The 14,452-nt window shown below is 38.1% G+C and overlaps 1 protein-coding gene across 3 annotated transcripts in view; it reads left to right on the forward strand.

Annotated features, from left to right (window-relative positions):
- Positions 1-9,260: 9,260 nt before the first annotated feature.
- TBC1D32 (TBC1 domain family member 32) overlaps positions 9,261-14,452 on the forward strand; it is a 188,844-nt gene continuing 183,652 nt past the window's right edge. For all 3 annotated transcript variants that reach the window (XM_046677841.1, XM_046677842.1, XM_046677843.1), the window contains exons 1-2: positions 9,261-9,370; positions 9,541-9,698. In XM_046677841.1, coding sequence (XP_046533797.1) covers positions 9,544-9,698 — 155 coding nt within the window. In that variant the 5' untranslated portion in view covers positions 9,261-9,370; positions 9,541-9,543. The remainder of the gene's footprint in view (positions 9,371-9,540; positions 9,699-14,452) is intronic.

The raw sequence follows: 14,452 nt of genomic DNA on the forward strand, positions 1-14,452 counted from the left end.
ATATACTAGAGGTCCCCTATAGTTAGGAAGGAAAATAAATAAAGGAGATACGGATGGGAAAAAGAAACAAAGATATCATTATTTGTAAATGTTATGAATAGACATAGAATAGTAAAAAAAATTATAGATAAATTACTAGAATTAAGAAAAGATTTTAATAAGGTCACTGGATACAAAATTAATATGCAAAAAAGCAATTGCAATTCTATACAATTTAATAGTCTTGTTTGCAATGGCAAAAAGAAAATGGAAACAACTCAAATGTCAATCAAGGGGAGATTGAACAAAAAATGTGGTATAGGTAAATAAGGGAGTAGTATACAGTGGCAAAAAAATTAATGGCAGCCACACATCTTCTTGGATTAATTTCACAAATATATATACATATATGAGCAAATGGAGCAAGTCATAGAAGACTACATGCACTAGGGTTCATTTACATAAAGTGAAAAACAGGCAATACTCAATATCCTGTTGGTTAGGGATAAAACCTTTGATGGCACAAAGATAAAGAAAAGCAAGAAAACGATTATCATAAAAGTAGAGATACTATATGGCTTTGGTAGGAGAAATTCTGAACTTCAATATGGCATTGAATTTCACTGAAAGCGCTTTGAGAATTCCATCTTAGATAAACATGTTGTAGATTCTGCTCCTATAGAGGACCTGAATTTTACATGTTATCTTTTTATATCCTTGCTTGTAGTCATTTCATGATTTAAAATATACATCTTAAATATAATTTAAGATGTATATTTAAATATAATTTTTTAAAAATAAAAGTAATATATGTATATCGTTTAAAAAGGCAAATAATACAAGGCTTCTAATCAATAAGCACTAAGGCTCACCCCTGTCTCTTCCCATCCTTGACATGTGATTTCCTTGAAAGTTAAGCAATTTCAATACTTAATTTTTTTCTTTTCTGATTTACCTCCATATTTTTAAATATAATATATATTCTGCCATTTGTTGATTTTTTTCAATTTTAAATGAATATTGACTTTCTAATATGGAAGACAAAGATGTCACCTATAATAATATATGTATTTCCCACCTCATCTACTTATATAGTTATATCACAATTTTTAATGAAATTCACATCCATTGTTTCTATTTTTGTGATATGGAAATACTGTTCAACAGTAAGCCACATAGAATGTTATGATTATATCTACTTTTCTGTACAACGTTTTGTTTTTCCAGGAGTCAATGCTTGCCTTATTTGTTGTTGTGGTTGTGGCTGTTGTTGTTGGGTTTGTTTTTCTATATTCCTATCACTAATTTTCTCCAAATTCTCCAAGATAACCGCAAGTAAGATATCTCAATGTGGTCAAACACTTCAGTTAATTTCTCATTACCATTTTTATTTTGTAGAAATCATTCCAAGACTACTTTGCCCTTTATTCCAATTTGGCTGCTCTTTAGGTCTGCCATTGTTGTTTGTTCCACCAGGTTTATTGAGATATAATTGACATATAACATTGTGTAAGGTGTACAATGTGTTTATTTAGTACACTTATATATTGCAAAATGATTACCGCTATAACCTTAACTAACACCTCCATCACATCTATAATTACCATTTTTTGTGTGTGTGGTGAGAACATTTAAGATTTACTCTCTCAGCAATTTTCAAGTATATAATACAGCATTATTAACTATAGTCACTGTGCTGTACATCAGATCCCCAGAATTTATTCATCTTATAACTGAAATTTGTATCCTTTGACCCACATCTCTCATCTGTACCTGCCCCCCTCCCCCAAGCTCCTGGTAACAACCACTCTACCCTGTTAGAGAAGTTCAGCTTTTTTAGGTTTAGGTTCCACATGACCTAAATGCTATCATACAGTATTTGTCTTTCTCTGTCTGACTTATTTCGCTAAGCATAATCCCCTCAAGGTCTGTCTATGTTGTCGCAAATGTAGGATTTCCTTCTTTCTCATGGCTGAATAAGATGTCATTGTATATATACACCACATCTTCTTTATCCATTCATCTGTTGACAGGCACTTATGTTGTTTCCATATCTTAGCTATTGTGAATAACACTGCAATGAACATAGGAATTCAGATACCTCTTCAAGATCCTGTTTTCAATTCCTTTGGTTATGTTCCCAGAAGTGGGATTGCTGGATCATATGGTAGTTCTATTTCTGATATTTTGAGGAACTTCCATCTTGTTTTCCATGGTGGCTGCACCAATTTATATTCCCACCAATAGTGCAGAAGTGTTCCCTTTTCTCCACATCCTCATCAACATTTGTTATCTCTTGCCTTTTTGATGATAGCTACTCTGTGGTTTTGATTTTCATTTACCTGATGATTAGTGACGTTTATCACTTTTTCACATACCTGGTGGCCACTTGTATGTCTTATTTGGGAAAATGTCTATTCAGTTCCTCTGGCCATTTTTTAATTGGATTGTTTGTTTTTTTGCTATTGAATTTTATGAGTTCTTTATATATTTTGGATATTAACCCCTTATCAGGCACATGGCTTGCAATTATTTTTCTACCATTTCATAGGTTGCCTTTTCATTTTGCTGATTGCTACTTTTGCTGTTTTTTATAGTCTGATGCAGCCCCACTTGTTATTTTTGCTTCTGTTGCTTTTCTGTTGGTGTTACATCCAAGAAATCATTACCAAGATCATTGTGGAGAAGCATTTTCCCTACGTTTTCTCCTAGGAGTTTTATGGTTTCTTTTTTTTTTTTTTGAGGAAGATTAGTCCTGAGCTAACTACTGCCAATCCTCCTCTTTTTTGTTGAGGAAGACTGGCTCTGAGCTAACATCCATGTCCATTTTCCTCTACTTTCTACATAGGATGCCTACCACAGCATGGCTCTTGCCAAGCAGTGCCATGTTTGCACCTGGGATCTGAACCATCAAACCCTGGGCCGCCGAGAAGTGGAATGTGTGAACTTAACCGCTGTGACACCAGGCCGGCCCCTGGTTTCTGTTCTTATGTTTAAATCTTTAACTGATTTTGAGTTGATTTGTAACTGGTGTAAGATATGGCTCCAATTTCATTCTATTGCATGTGATTATCCAGTTTTCCCAACACCATTTATCGAAGAGACTATCTTTTCCCCATTGAATAGTCTTGGCTCTCTCGTCAAATACTAGTCAACCACATTGTGAGGGCTTCATTCTGTGCTCTTGGTTCTTTGCCACTGGCCTATGTTATCTACTTTAATGCTAGAACCATATTGTTTTGATCACTATAGCTTTGTAGTATAGTTCAAAATCAGGATGTGTGATGCTTCCAGCTTCGTTTCTCTTTCTCAGGACTGCTTTTTCTATTCCAGGTCTTCTGTGGTTCCAAACAAATTTTAAAATTGTTTTTTCTATTTCTGTGAAAAATGCCATCAAAATTTTGATAGGAATCGCATTGAATCTACAGATGGCTTTAGGTTGTATGGAAATTTTAACAGTACTGATTCTTCTGATCCATGAACGTGGGATATCTTTTCATTTACTTGTGTGTTCAGTTTCTTTCATCAAAGTCTTACAGTTTTCAGTGTACAGATCTTTCCCCTCCTTGATTAAACTTATTCCTAAGTATTTTATTGTTTTTGATGCTATTGGGAATGGGATTGTTTTCTTTCTTTATTTTTCAGGCATTTCACTGTTAGTGTATAGAAACACAACTGATTTCTGTAAGTTGATTTTGTATCCTGCAAATTCACTGAATTCATTTATTAGTTCTAACAGTTTTTTAGTGGATTCTTTAGGATTTTCTCTATACAAGATCATATCATCTGCAAACAAAAACAACTTTACTTCCTTTTTTCCATTTTGGATCCCTTCTATTTCCTTTTCTTGCCCAATTGCTCTAGCTAGGATTTCTGGTACTATGTTGAATAGGAGTGATGAGAACAGACACCAGAGCATGGTGGTGTAGGCCCGTAACAAAAGACAGGGCCTGCTCTGGACCCACGAGCAGCTGCAGGGGTCCTGGCAGTCAGCGTACTCTCTCATGTCTGCGTGTCTCCCCCAGGCATGTGTACTGCAGTGGATGCTGATGACAAGTGTCAGGCTGGCAGTGTGCAAGTGCACAGCTGGAGGGGCTAACCCCAAGTGTGTGTATAGGGGTAGGACTCAGCTGCAGGGGGCTAGGCTGCCATCTTACAGTAGGGCAGCTGTAGAGGCCTGGGCTGGCTGGCAGTGTGATTCTTGGGCTCTGATGGGGGTGTGGGAAGGGAGAAGGGGAGAGACTCAATTGGCAGGCATCAGTGAATGTGATTACCTGTGGGGCAAAAGATGGTGAAAACTGTAGGGAGTCTGTGGCTGGTGTGTTGCTTATGGGTTTCTTCAGTAGTGAAATACGCTGCGTTCACCTGCAGAACAAGTCGCTGTGAACCATGGTCTCTGCCACTGCATGGCTGCTATCGGTAACCCCTGCCTCTCTTCCTTGTCCCTAGCCGTCTCTACGGTCTCTGTAAGTCTCCGCTTTGCAGGTCTGGGTGGGGTGAAACCTAAAGAGGAACTTCATATGTGCCCCCAAAGGCTGGGCAAGCTGGTCACTCACTCTGCTTTTCCTTCCCTGGTGAGGGGAACTCTTTCTAGAAGGAAAGTTTCCCCTTGGTGCTGAGCAATGCCAGCTTGGGGGATGAGATGACAAAGGCAAAACGAAGCTGTCTTCCTTCTCTTCTTGTGCAGTTATTCTCAGGGGTTTTGTGTGCCACTGTGTTGCTCAGTTGGACTCCAGGGCTCCCCCAGAACTGTTTTTGTTCGTGGATAGCTAATAACTTTCCTAAACAAATAAAGTTTCCCTCTCGAGTTAGTTTGCCCTTGACATCTCAGTAAACCCATGCTCAAATTCCTTGCACCCCAAAGCCTTTTTCTCTGAGTATATCTGCCTGTGTCTGATGAGGTCTGACTTCAGGATAAGTCCTCACTCACACTCAGAGGACCCATAAACTTCTCCCTTGACTGTCTCTTGGTGTTTAATGAAGCCTGACTTCTCAATAAACTCTTGGCCACTCAGAACACACATAAGGCCTCCACTCCACTCCGTCTTCTTTAATAATGTAATGTGACTTATGAAAAATTCTTATCTACATGAACCATAAGTATTCTTCCTAAAATATGCTTCCTTGTATAGGATGAGCTTAGACTTCAAGTTAAATCTCACCTACAACTTCTAAAGATTCTTCCCAGGACTGTCAACCTATATCTGAGAAGGTAAACCCTCACCTATAGTCTCTACATTTGAACAAATCAGATTCTCTATCTCCTCTTGATATTCTCTGTGTCCCTGTTGGTTTACATCTTTTGTATTTTTTTTTTTTTTTTAAAGATTGGCATCTGAGCTAACAACTATTGCCAATCTTCTTCTTCTTCTTTTTTTTTTTCCTGCTTTTTCTCCCCAAAGCCCCCCAGTACATAGTTGTATATTCTAGTTGCAGGTCCTTCTAGTTGTGGTACGTGGGACGCTGCCTCAGCATGGCCTGATGAGCAGTGCCATGTCCGTGCCCAGGATCCAAACCGGGAAAACCCCGGGCCGCTGAACTTAACCACTTGCACGAACTTAACCACTTGGCCATGGGGCCAGCCCCCTTACACTCCTTTATCGTCATTTTAGTGGGGTTTCTGCATAGAGCAGAAATAAATGCATACCTTGAAGTTGCCATATTTAACAGGCCAAATAATTTTCACATCATAAAAATCTAGTAAAATGTTTCTTATAGGGTGTTTCTAGTTATAAAAAAGGTAGAGGTGACCTTGCTTAATAGTAAAATAAGTTCTTGAAATGATTTTAAAAAAGCTTGAAAAATCACTGTGCTTACTATTGATAGTCTAACAGTACTTTTTTTTTTTTTTTTTTTTGGTGAGGAAGATTGGCCCTGAGCTAACATCTGTTGCCAGTCTTCTTTTTTTCTCTCCCCAAAGCCCCAGTACATAGTTGTATGTTCTAGTTGTAAGTTCTCCTAGCTATTCTATGTGGGATGCTGCCACAGCATGGCTTGATGAGTGATGCTAGGTCTGCACCCAGGATCTGAATTGGTGAACCCTGAGTCACTGAAGAGGAGTACACAAACTTAACCACAACACCACCAGTTGGAACCCTAACAGTACTTTTGACATTTTGCTATAATTTTTTAATTTACTATAATTTTGTGAATATTATTGAGTTATATTAGTAACTTTTAATATCTGTATTAGAAAAACGATTACTCAATTTTTACAGAAAAACTCATCAAATTCTGTAAAATAGATTACTTCTTCCAATTTAAATGTTATTTTAATGTCTCGCTATCTTTAAAATGCACTATCCTAATGTTCATGGTTAGTATCAATGGAAAAAAATGCCTGGGAAATGAAAGAACATGATCAATTTTATCGCTGAGAGACATATCAATAAATTTGAAAACTACCACAAAAAATTAAATGTCACAGAACACAAAGGCTATTTTAAATCTATGTATGAACAAACTGGCCTGGAAAACAGATTTCAAAAGTAATAAAGGGTTAAATACAGGCAGCTGCAGACTATTACAGCTTTACTTAGATAACGCAAGTATTATATGCCAAGATTAAAGGAAAGTCAACAAAAGTACTATCTGTATATGGACAAACTGATGAACTGAAAGGTCTCCCCAAACACAGATTCTTAGAACGGGAGGGAATCATTCAAGATGATATGTACCATCTTGTCTTATTATTTCTACATCTCCCTTACATGTCACACATCTCTCTCAACAGACTGTGAGCTGTTGAGGCCAGTAGACTCACCTTCCCTCTCTTGCTCTTCACTGGGCCTAGCACAGCATGTAGCAAGCACCTAGCACGTAGTCGATGTCTTACATATGTTTGATTAGTTGATGGCTAGTGAGTGAGAGATGATGAGCGACTCTGGAAGAAGAAACAGAATACATTTGCTTCAACTCCTTTCTCCCTCTGATTTTTAGCCTCAGCCTATGTGCAGGAAGCATGCATTATATTCTGTTCTCTGCCTGTCTTTGTGAGGTGGCCTGCTATTTTACAGCTATACAAGTGACTGTGTGGGTAAAGGCTAATTTAACAGTGAAATATTAGCAAGCCTGTTGTGCCATTTACACAAAATCACATCCTTCAATTAAACTGTTAACGAAGTTGATATTTTATCTCCAGCTGTCTAGGTCCTATGTTTACCTCTCAGCTAGTTCTGACCTTGGGTGGGAAAGAGGAGTGCTGTTACTGGGCTCCCATGTACTCCCAGCTTTTAAAAAGTCATTCTGTTTATAAAATGAAAGCACAATATACGTTAATGAAAATCAAATAGTGTCATAGGAGTTATAGCAAAAGTCAAGTGCCTCTGCCCCATTGCTGCCCAATTCCATTGTAATGTCAACTTCTCAGAGGGAACCGTATTCAAATGTTTTTTATTTGTCTTGATAGTTTTCCTATTAATTCAATATAATACAACCAGGCCATAATTTACCACTTTATCAACTTTAGATATAATCCATTGGCTTTCTTCTATAGTGCATGAGGATTTAATGTACTTATACCATCACACCTGTACTATGAGTTTGTTAGATCCAGAATATATATATGTTAAAACCACAATAGTGGTAAAAGAAATTTTCACACGTAATTGTGATATATATATGTATTGCCTAGTACATAAGCATGCATTGCACATTATAGACACAATAAATATACATTGAGTGAATATATATAATTTTATGTTCCAACTCTTCCCTTAAAATGTGAATATTTTTCCCATTATTAAACATTCATAGGTAACATTTTTTTAGATGGCTGACATTAACAGTGTATGGCTGCCATAATTTATTTAACCTTCAACTTATTATAAAATATTTAGGAAGTTTTCCAACTTTTTAAAGTTAACAAATAACCTGTCTGTAAACCTCTTTATAATAAATCCATCAACTGCATCTCTGATCCTTGGACTAGATTCCTAGAAAGGGAATTACTGAGTCTAAAGTTCTTGATACATATAGCCACTTTCCTTTCCAAGATTTGCTTATTTGCACTCCTAATAATACTGTAAAAGAGTAATCATTTCATTGCATGTTATTCAACTCTAAATATATGTAGGCTCTAAGACTTTGCTAATTTTGTGAATTTAAAATGGTTACCTTGTTCTAGCTTGCAGTTTTTTCCCTTTTTCTTTTTTTTTCTGAGGAAGATTAGCCCTGAGCTAACATCTGCCAATCCTCCTCTTCTTGCTGAGGAAGACTGGCCCGGAGCTAACATCCGTGCCCATCTTTCTCTACTTTATATGTGGGACGCCTACCACAGCATGGCCTGCTAAGCCGTGCAGTGTCTGCACTCGGGATCCGAACGGCTAACCCCAGGCCACCGAGAAGCAGAACGTGCGACCTTAACTCCTTCGCCACCGGGCAGCCCCTCAATAAAAGTTTTTGTCACTGAAATTTGTAACCACCAGGATTTGATCCTAATACTCTGCTGGGATGGCTCCTTGTAGTTTGGAGATGACCATGGACTGGGGATTTATCTAGATTGGGAACTGGACGTGGGACAACGATTATCCATTGCAACTTCTTGCAGAGTGATCTTCATATACCATATCTCATGGTGTCTCTCTGGAATTCAACTGTGTCCTACTACTTGCAGGATAAATGTCTAACCCCTTAAACGTGCCAAATATGACCTTTTCAGACGTGTCCCATTTACTTCTCCTGCCTCCTCTCCTCCTCTGTATAACCCTACTAACCCCAGTCCGGGAATACGCTACACTCTCTAGGGTCCCCATCCTTTGGATCTCCACTGCATTTTGTCTTCGCTTCTTTCATCGACCGACTCTATCGGGTTAAAAGGTGATTGTGGGCTCCCACAGCACCTACGTGGCGCATTTCTCTAGCCTTATACTTAATTGCACTGTGTTGCAATCGTAGATTTCTGTTTCCGTCTGTTAGATTATGAGGGCGTCCTCCTCTTCATAACTCCTAGCAAGGTGTTGGAAAGGAGGAGGAGTCAATAGATGTCAGCTGTTAGTGGAAAACAGCGCTGCAACATTTCAATACTATTCACTCAGTGAAAGCTTTTCAGGCTATTTTCAGTTTCCCTTCTATTATCTTTCTTTTACTGACCCTTTCTCTTCGGACTCTTTTCCCTCCCACCCACAACCCAGCGGCTGCGGAGAGGGCGGCACGTATACCTCCCTCCAGTATCCCCGGCAGGTCGCCAAGGGCACACCCTGCCGCCTAGGACGCCACGTCAACGTGGTGGCGTCACGCGTAGCGCTGACGTCCCGCCGTCGGGCCCGCCCGTCAGAGCCTCCCAGGACCTATTTTTTTTGCTGATAGTCTTGGCAGCTGGAGCTCTGTTGGTGCTGAAAGCCGGTAACGAGGAGTCCAAAAGGCGGGTCCTCGCAGAGGCTGCTTCCTCAAAGTAAGGAGCCTTGCTGTCCTGGAGGACGCGCGGGCCCGCCCCCTAGCGCTGGCCGCGGTCTCCCGGGGAACGGCGCCGCGCGCGGGCGGTGCTGGCTGGGGGCGCGCGTGCGCACTGCGCGGCGTTTGCTCAGGCTCGTAGTAATGGGTGTGGGCGTTTGATTCCGACAGAGGATGGCGCGTTTCTCCGGCGACGACGAGGCGGTGCTGCAGGCGATGCTGAGGCAGTTGTTCCAGAGCGTGAAGGAGAAAATCAGGGGTGCGCCCTCCCTGGAGTGCGCCGAGGAGATCCTCTTACATCTGGAGGAAACTGATGAAAATTTTCACAAGTAAAATTGCTTTTGATGTCTTAAGCAAACAAACCACCTGATCCGGGAAAGGTCAAAGTGTAGTTGGATAAGGAAGGTTCATTTGATTATTGTTAAAATAGCGCCCAAGTTGGAGGTTTATTTACCCAAATGCCGAATTTATCTTTATTCTTTGCTTATTTTCCAAAGCTTCTGCTCCCGCGATGTTATGTTCAACACAATCTTTATTTTTTCTCCTTGGCAACGTAGTAGCATTAATTGTAAATTACTGTTATTCTTTTAAGAGTAATTCTGTTACTTCAAGGAATTCCTGTTACTCTACCTAAAAGCATTGAGTTCCCAAGATCCCCGTTCCTTTGCTGGTCTAATATTTCAGTGGCTGCGCCAATTATTCATTCTGAGCGTTGCAGGAATACTGAAGTGGGATTATTAACTTCCTGTGGAATAGTTTAAGTTCTTATAAAGGAATAAGGCACATACACAGATGGCTGTGATACATGCCAGGAATATAAGGGCCAGAGAAGACGTACGGAGTGCTGTGGGTTTGGGAGCAGTAGAGGTAGGAAGTTTAATAAGGTACTATTTCAGGTAGATCTTGAAGGATATGTTTCCTTAGAGACCTGTGTTTTTCTTTTGATTTGATTTATATAATTTAAATTAAGCCTCTCCATTAAAAAGTTTACTTCTGAGTACCTCAATTTATTATTAGTAGCAGTGGTATTTTTAATTCAGTGTTTGCCTTTGATTTTGATCTTACAGAGATGACGTTTAAGTTTTTTCTTGTGTTACTTGTACTGACTCTTGTGTGTCCTGAAGTTCTGCTTATATAGAACTCCTGTCCGTTCATACTTGGGTATCAGGGGTCCTTGAGCCCTTTAATATTCTATGCAAAAGTTTGAGTTTTCTTGCAGTTTTATCGGGGGAGCATTTTACAGGTTTCACCAGATTCTCCAGGGAGTTTTAAAACGTGTGGAAAGAATTCTTGTTAATATAGAGTTTCTAATTTAGTTAGTATTTCTGGTTATACATCTGGTTTCTTTTGTGTTTCCATGACTTTCTTGTTTATTGCTTCATTGAATCCCCTACTAATAGCTGATAGTGGATGATCATATTCTTTATTTTGGAGATACCAGACACCAGCTTGTATTGGTTAGCTGTTGATTTATTACTTAAATAGTGGCATACAGAAAACAGTAACTTTCTCAGATTTCAGTCATTTCATCATTAATGTTTTATATACGCATGTAATGCTAATTTACCTGACACAAATCTGTATCAGCATTAAATTTGGGGTTCTTATTTCACATGCAAATAGTTGTTTAAAATAGTTGTAAATTACTGAGTACGTTTTTGCTAGGATCATATTCTGAGAATTTGTCCATTTCATCTAGATTTTCAAATTTATTTGCATTGTTTTTTGTTAATATCCTCTTACCTTTTTAATATTTCTAGTATCTGTAGTTCTGTCCCCCTTTTTATCCTTGTTTTTTATGTCTTCCCTCTTTTGTTCTTGATCTGTTTTGCTAGAAGTTTATTAATTTTATTAGTCTTTTCAAATAACCAGCTATTAGCTTTGTTTTTCCTTTCTATTATATGTTTATTTTATGGTTCTTTAATTTCTGCTCTTTGCTTTTTTTCCTTCATGGGAAACTTTTAAAACTTTTGTGATGAATGGTTGGCTCATTAATTTGCAACCTTTCTTCTTTTTTTAAATGTAAACATTTAAGGCTACACATTTGCCTATGAGTATTGCTTTACCTGTGTCAATTTTTAAGTGCTTTTCAAGTTAAAATTGGATCATTTTGGTTCCTCTCAGCAGTCTAATAACTGTTGTAATAATGTAATTTGCTCTTCAGCAGCTTGTTAGATAGATTAAATGCCTGCTGATTAACTTACACAGTTAATATTTCCTATTTATTAAAGAGATTTACTTGTGGCCTACCTGAAAAAACCCAGACACATTCAAATTATAACTAGTTTGTAATCTTAAAAGTAAGATTTATAATCCTAAAAGTTGTTTGTAGTCTTAAAAGTAAGATTTATAATCCTAAAAGTAGTTTTTAGTTTTAAATGTATAGATAGTAGGGGCCGGCCCAGTGGAATAGTGCTTGAATTTGTGTACTCTGCTTTGGCAGCCCAGGGTTTGGGGGTTCAGATCCTGGGAGTGGACCTACATGCTGCTCATCAAGCCATGCTTTGTTGGCATCCTACATAAAATAGGGGAAGATTGACAGAGCTCTTACTTCAGGGACAGCCTTCCTTGCCAAAAAAAAGTATAGATAGTAAAATTCATGTGTTAGCTGCAGTAGCCTGAGATCTGTGTCTTAGGAGGAAGGGACTCCTTATGTAGGAAAGGAAAACAGGAGGAGATGCTTGTCTTTGGTGTTTTGATAGAGTCTTATAGTCTCAGAATTGGATGAGATCCTAAAGGTCAGTTAGTCCAGGTGCTCACTCATATTTTGTCTTTATTTTCAGTGACTTAACTCACCTGAACACTAAATATTCTTTTTTTTTTTTTTTGAGGAAGATTAGCCCTGAGCTAACTACTGCCAATCTTCCTCTTTTTTCTGAGGAAGGCTGGCCCTGAGCTAACATCCGTGCCCATCTTCCTCTGCTTTATGTGTGGGACACCTACCACAGCATGGCGTGCCAAGTGGTGCCATGTCTGCACCTAGGATCCGAACCGGCAAACCCCGGGCTGCCGAGAAGCAGAACATGCGAACTTAACCATGGCGTCACTGGGCTGGCCCCTAAATATTCTTAAGTTACTTACATATATATTGCCTCCCAAAGTGTTTCATACTTCAGAATTGTCTCTCATGCCATGTCCACTATCAGAACATTGGTTCCTTAAATCCACCTGCTATTGTCCTGGTATAGCAAGAAAAATACGTTTATGAAACAGACTTATAGGGGAAACTGGTGTCTCCAGGCTGTTGGCATTTTTGTAACAAGATGGTTGTTAAGACAATTGAGTCCATAAATGATGGAGTTTCGGGTAGTATAATAACTTCCAGTGGGGGAAAATGCAGTCCTTTAGGGAGAAACCATAGTGGAGGCAGTATAGCCCAATCTGGGGATTTGCTCCATTGGGCAGCTGCACGAAACTCTGCTTTCCGTAGCTGCTTCTGTTTTTCCACCTTAACCTCTACACATTCTCTAAAAGATGCAAGCTTTTTCCCTTTTCTCTGAAAAGTAGCAGCAAGGATTTGAGGCCTGTGGGAGGGGAGAGAGGTAGAGAAGAGGACATTGCTTTCATTATATATGTTTGTGTTATGTAAATATTTACACTTAGACTGGCCGCCTATAAAATCAATAGCCCTGGTTTTTAATCTTGGCTACTCTAGAATCACTTGGAGTCTGTTTAAAAAATACTGATAATGGGCCTTAGCATAAATGAATCAGAATTTCCTGGGGGAATAGTAGAGGCTGGGCCTTGGTGTTTTGGAAAAAGCTCTAGGAGATTCTAATATGCAGCCAGGGTTGAGAACCGCAGAGTTAGAGCATACTTACTTGCATTTCAGTGAGAATTGTATTATAGTTTTTTTGGTTTTTTGAGATACTAACTTTAATGATTGTAACAGTCTCTAATAAAGGGGCTCATGTTTGCAACCCTCTAATCTATTTTTGCTTTCGTACAGAAGGAACACGGTAATATTTATTGAATTGGGTTTATTCTTTGTTTTACAGAAGAATCGACCAGTGACTTTTTAAATTAGTGAACTCTAGTGTGTTTATGTGTAGCTTCAGGAAAACATCCATTATGTAAAGTTCTATCCCTGTATGGAGAAATTGCTAGGAATGATATGTATGCTTCCATAATTAATGAATACATTTCTAGTAACTTTTTATCATGACTCAGAAGTTTATTCTTTGACCTAAAGGGTTGTAGATGTTAGAAAATACTTGTTTTATTTTTACATAGCCTTTTATATACTAATATATAAATTTAAGTTTGTCATATAATAAATCATATGATTCTGAAATATCTGTTTTAAGAATTCAACATATCAGCATTATAATTCATAACTTATAAAATATCTTTTTAAAGCATATCATCACTGATAGATTTTTCTATATATGTTTGAAAAAGTTCTTCCTTGTTGAAATAGCTAAAAGGCTGATTTCCTGAAACAAACCTGTAGTAGATTTTTTATGTCCTTATGTTGTAATGATAATCTCTGTATCTGTGCATATTTTGTTATAAATATTTTGAACATGTCAGAAGTTCATCATGGAAAAAAAAATCATTAAATTTTCTTGGAAAATCTAGGTAATAAAGCTGGAGAAAAAAGAATGGAAAAAGTGAATGTTCTTTTACTCAATTTTGTAAAATTTTCCTATGTAAGTGTGAAAATTTTCATATTTATCAGTAAACCAAAATGATCAGGCACATTGCTGTGTATTTTAATTGAGCTGCTTCTGAAATATGGTGAAGTTGCATTTTTTTTTAGTAGCAAACAACTGTCCTCTTAGGTTTTAATATCCCTCCTTGAGGAATATTTGCAGAAAGATATTTTGCATTCTTTTGATAATAGTATCATTGAAACCAAATTTCTTTTTCTCATTAAGTTACTTTTAAGGTAACAAGGTTAGTCAAATATGTGTATAGTATATTTGGTGAGAGAAGTGTCAAAGTATAAAAAAATGCTATATGTAATAAACAGTTTTCACATTAGGATTATCATCACCATTAAGCAGTAGGAAACTGAAATTTAGCTAGGTCTGGTGTTTTGTCTAAGATTGCAGGATTGATCCCTGTACTTAAACCTGAA

The sequence above is a fragment of the Equus quagga genome, chromosome 11 (assembly GCF_021613505.1).
Source record: "Equus quagga isolate Etosha38 chromosome 11, UCLA_HA_Equagga_1.0, whole genome shotgun sequence".
Taxonomy (NCBI): domain Eukaryota; kingdom Metazoa; phylum Chordata; class Mammalia; order Perissodactyla; family Equidae; genus Equus; species Equus quagga.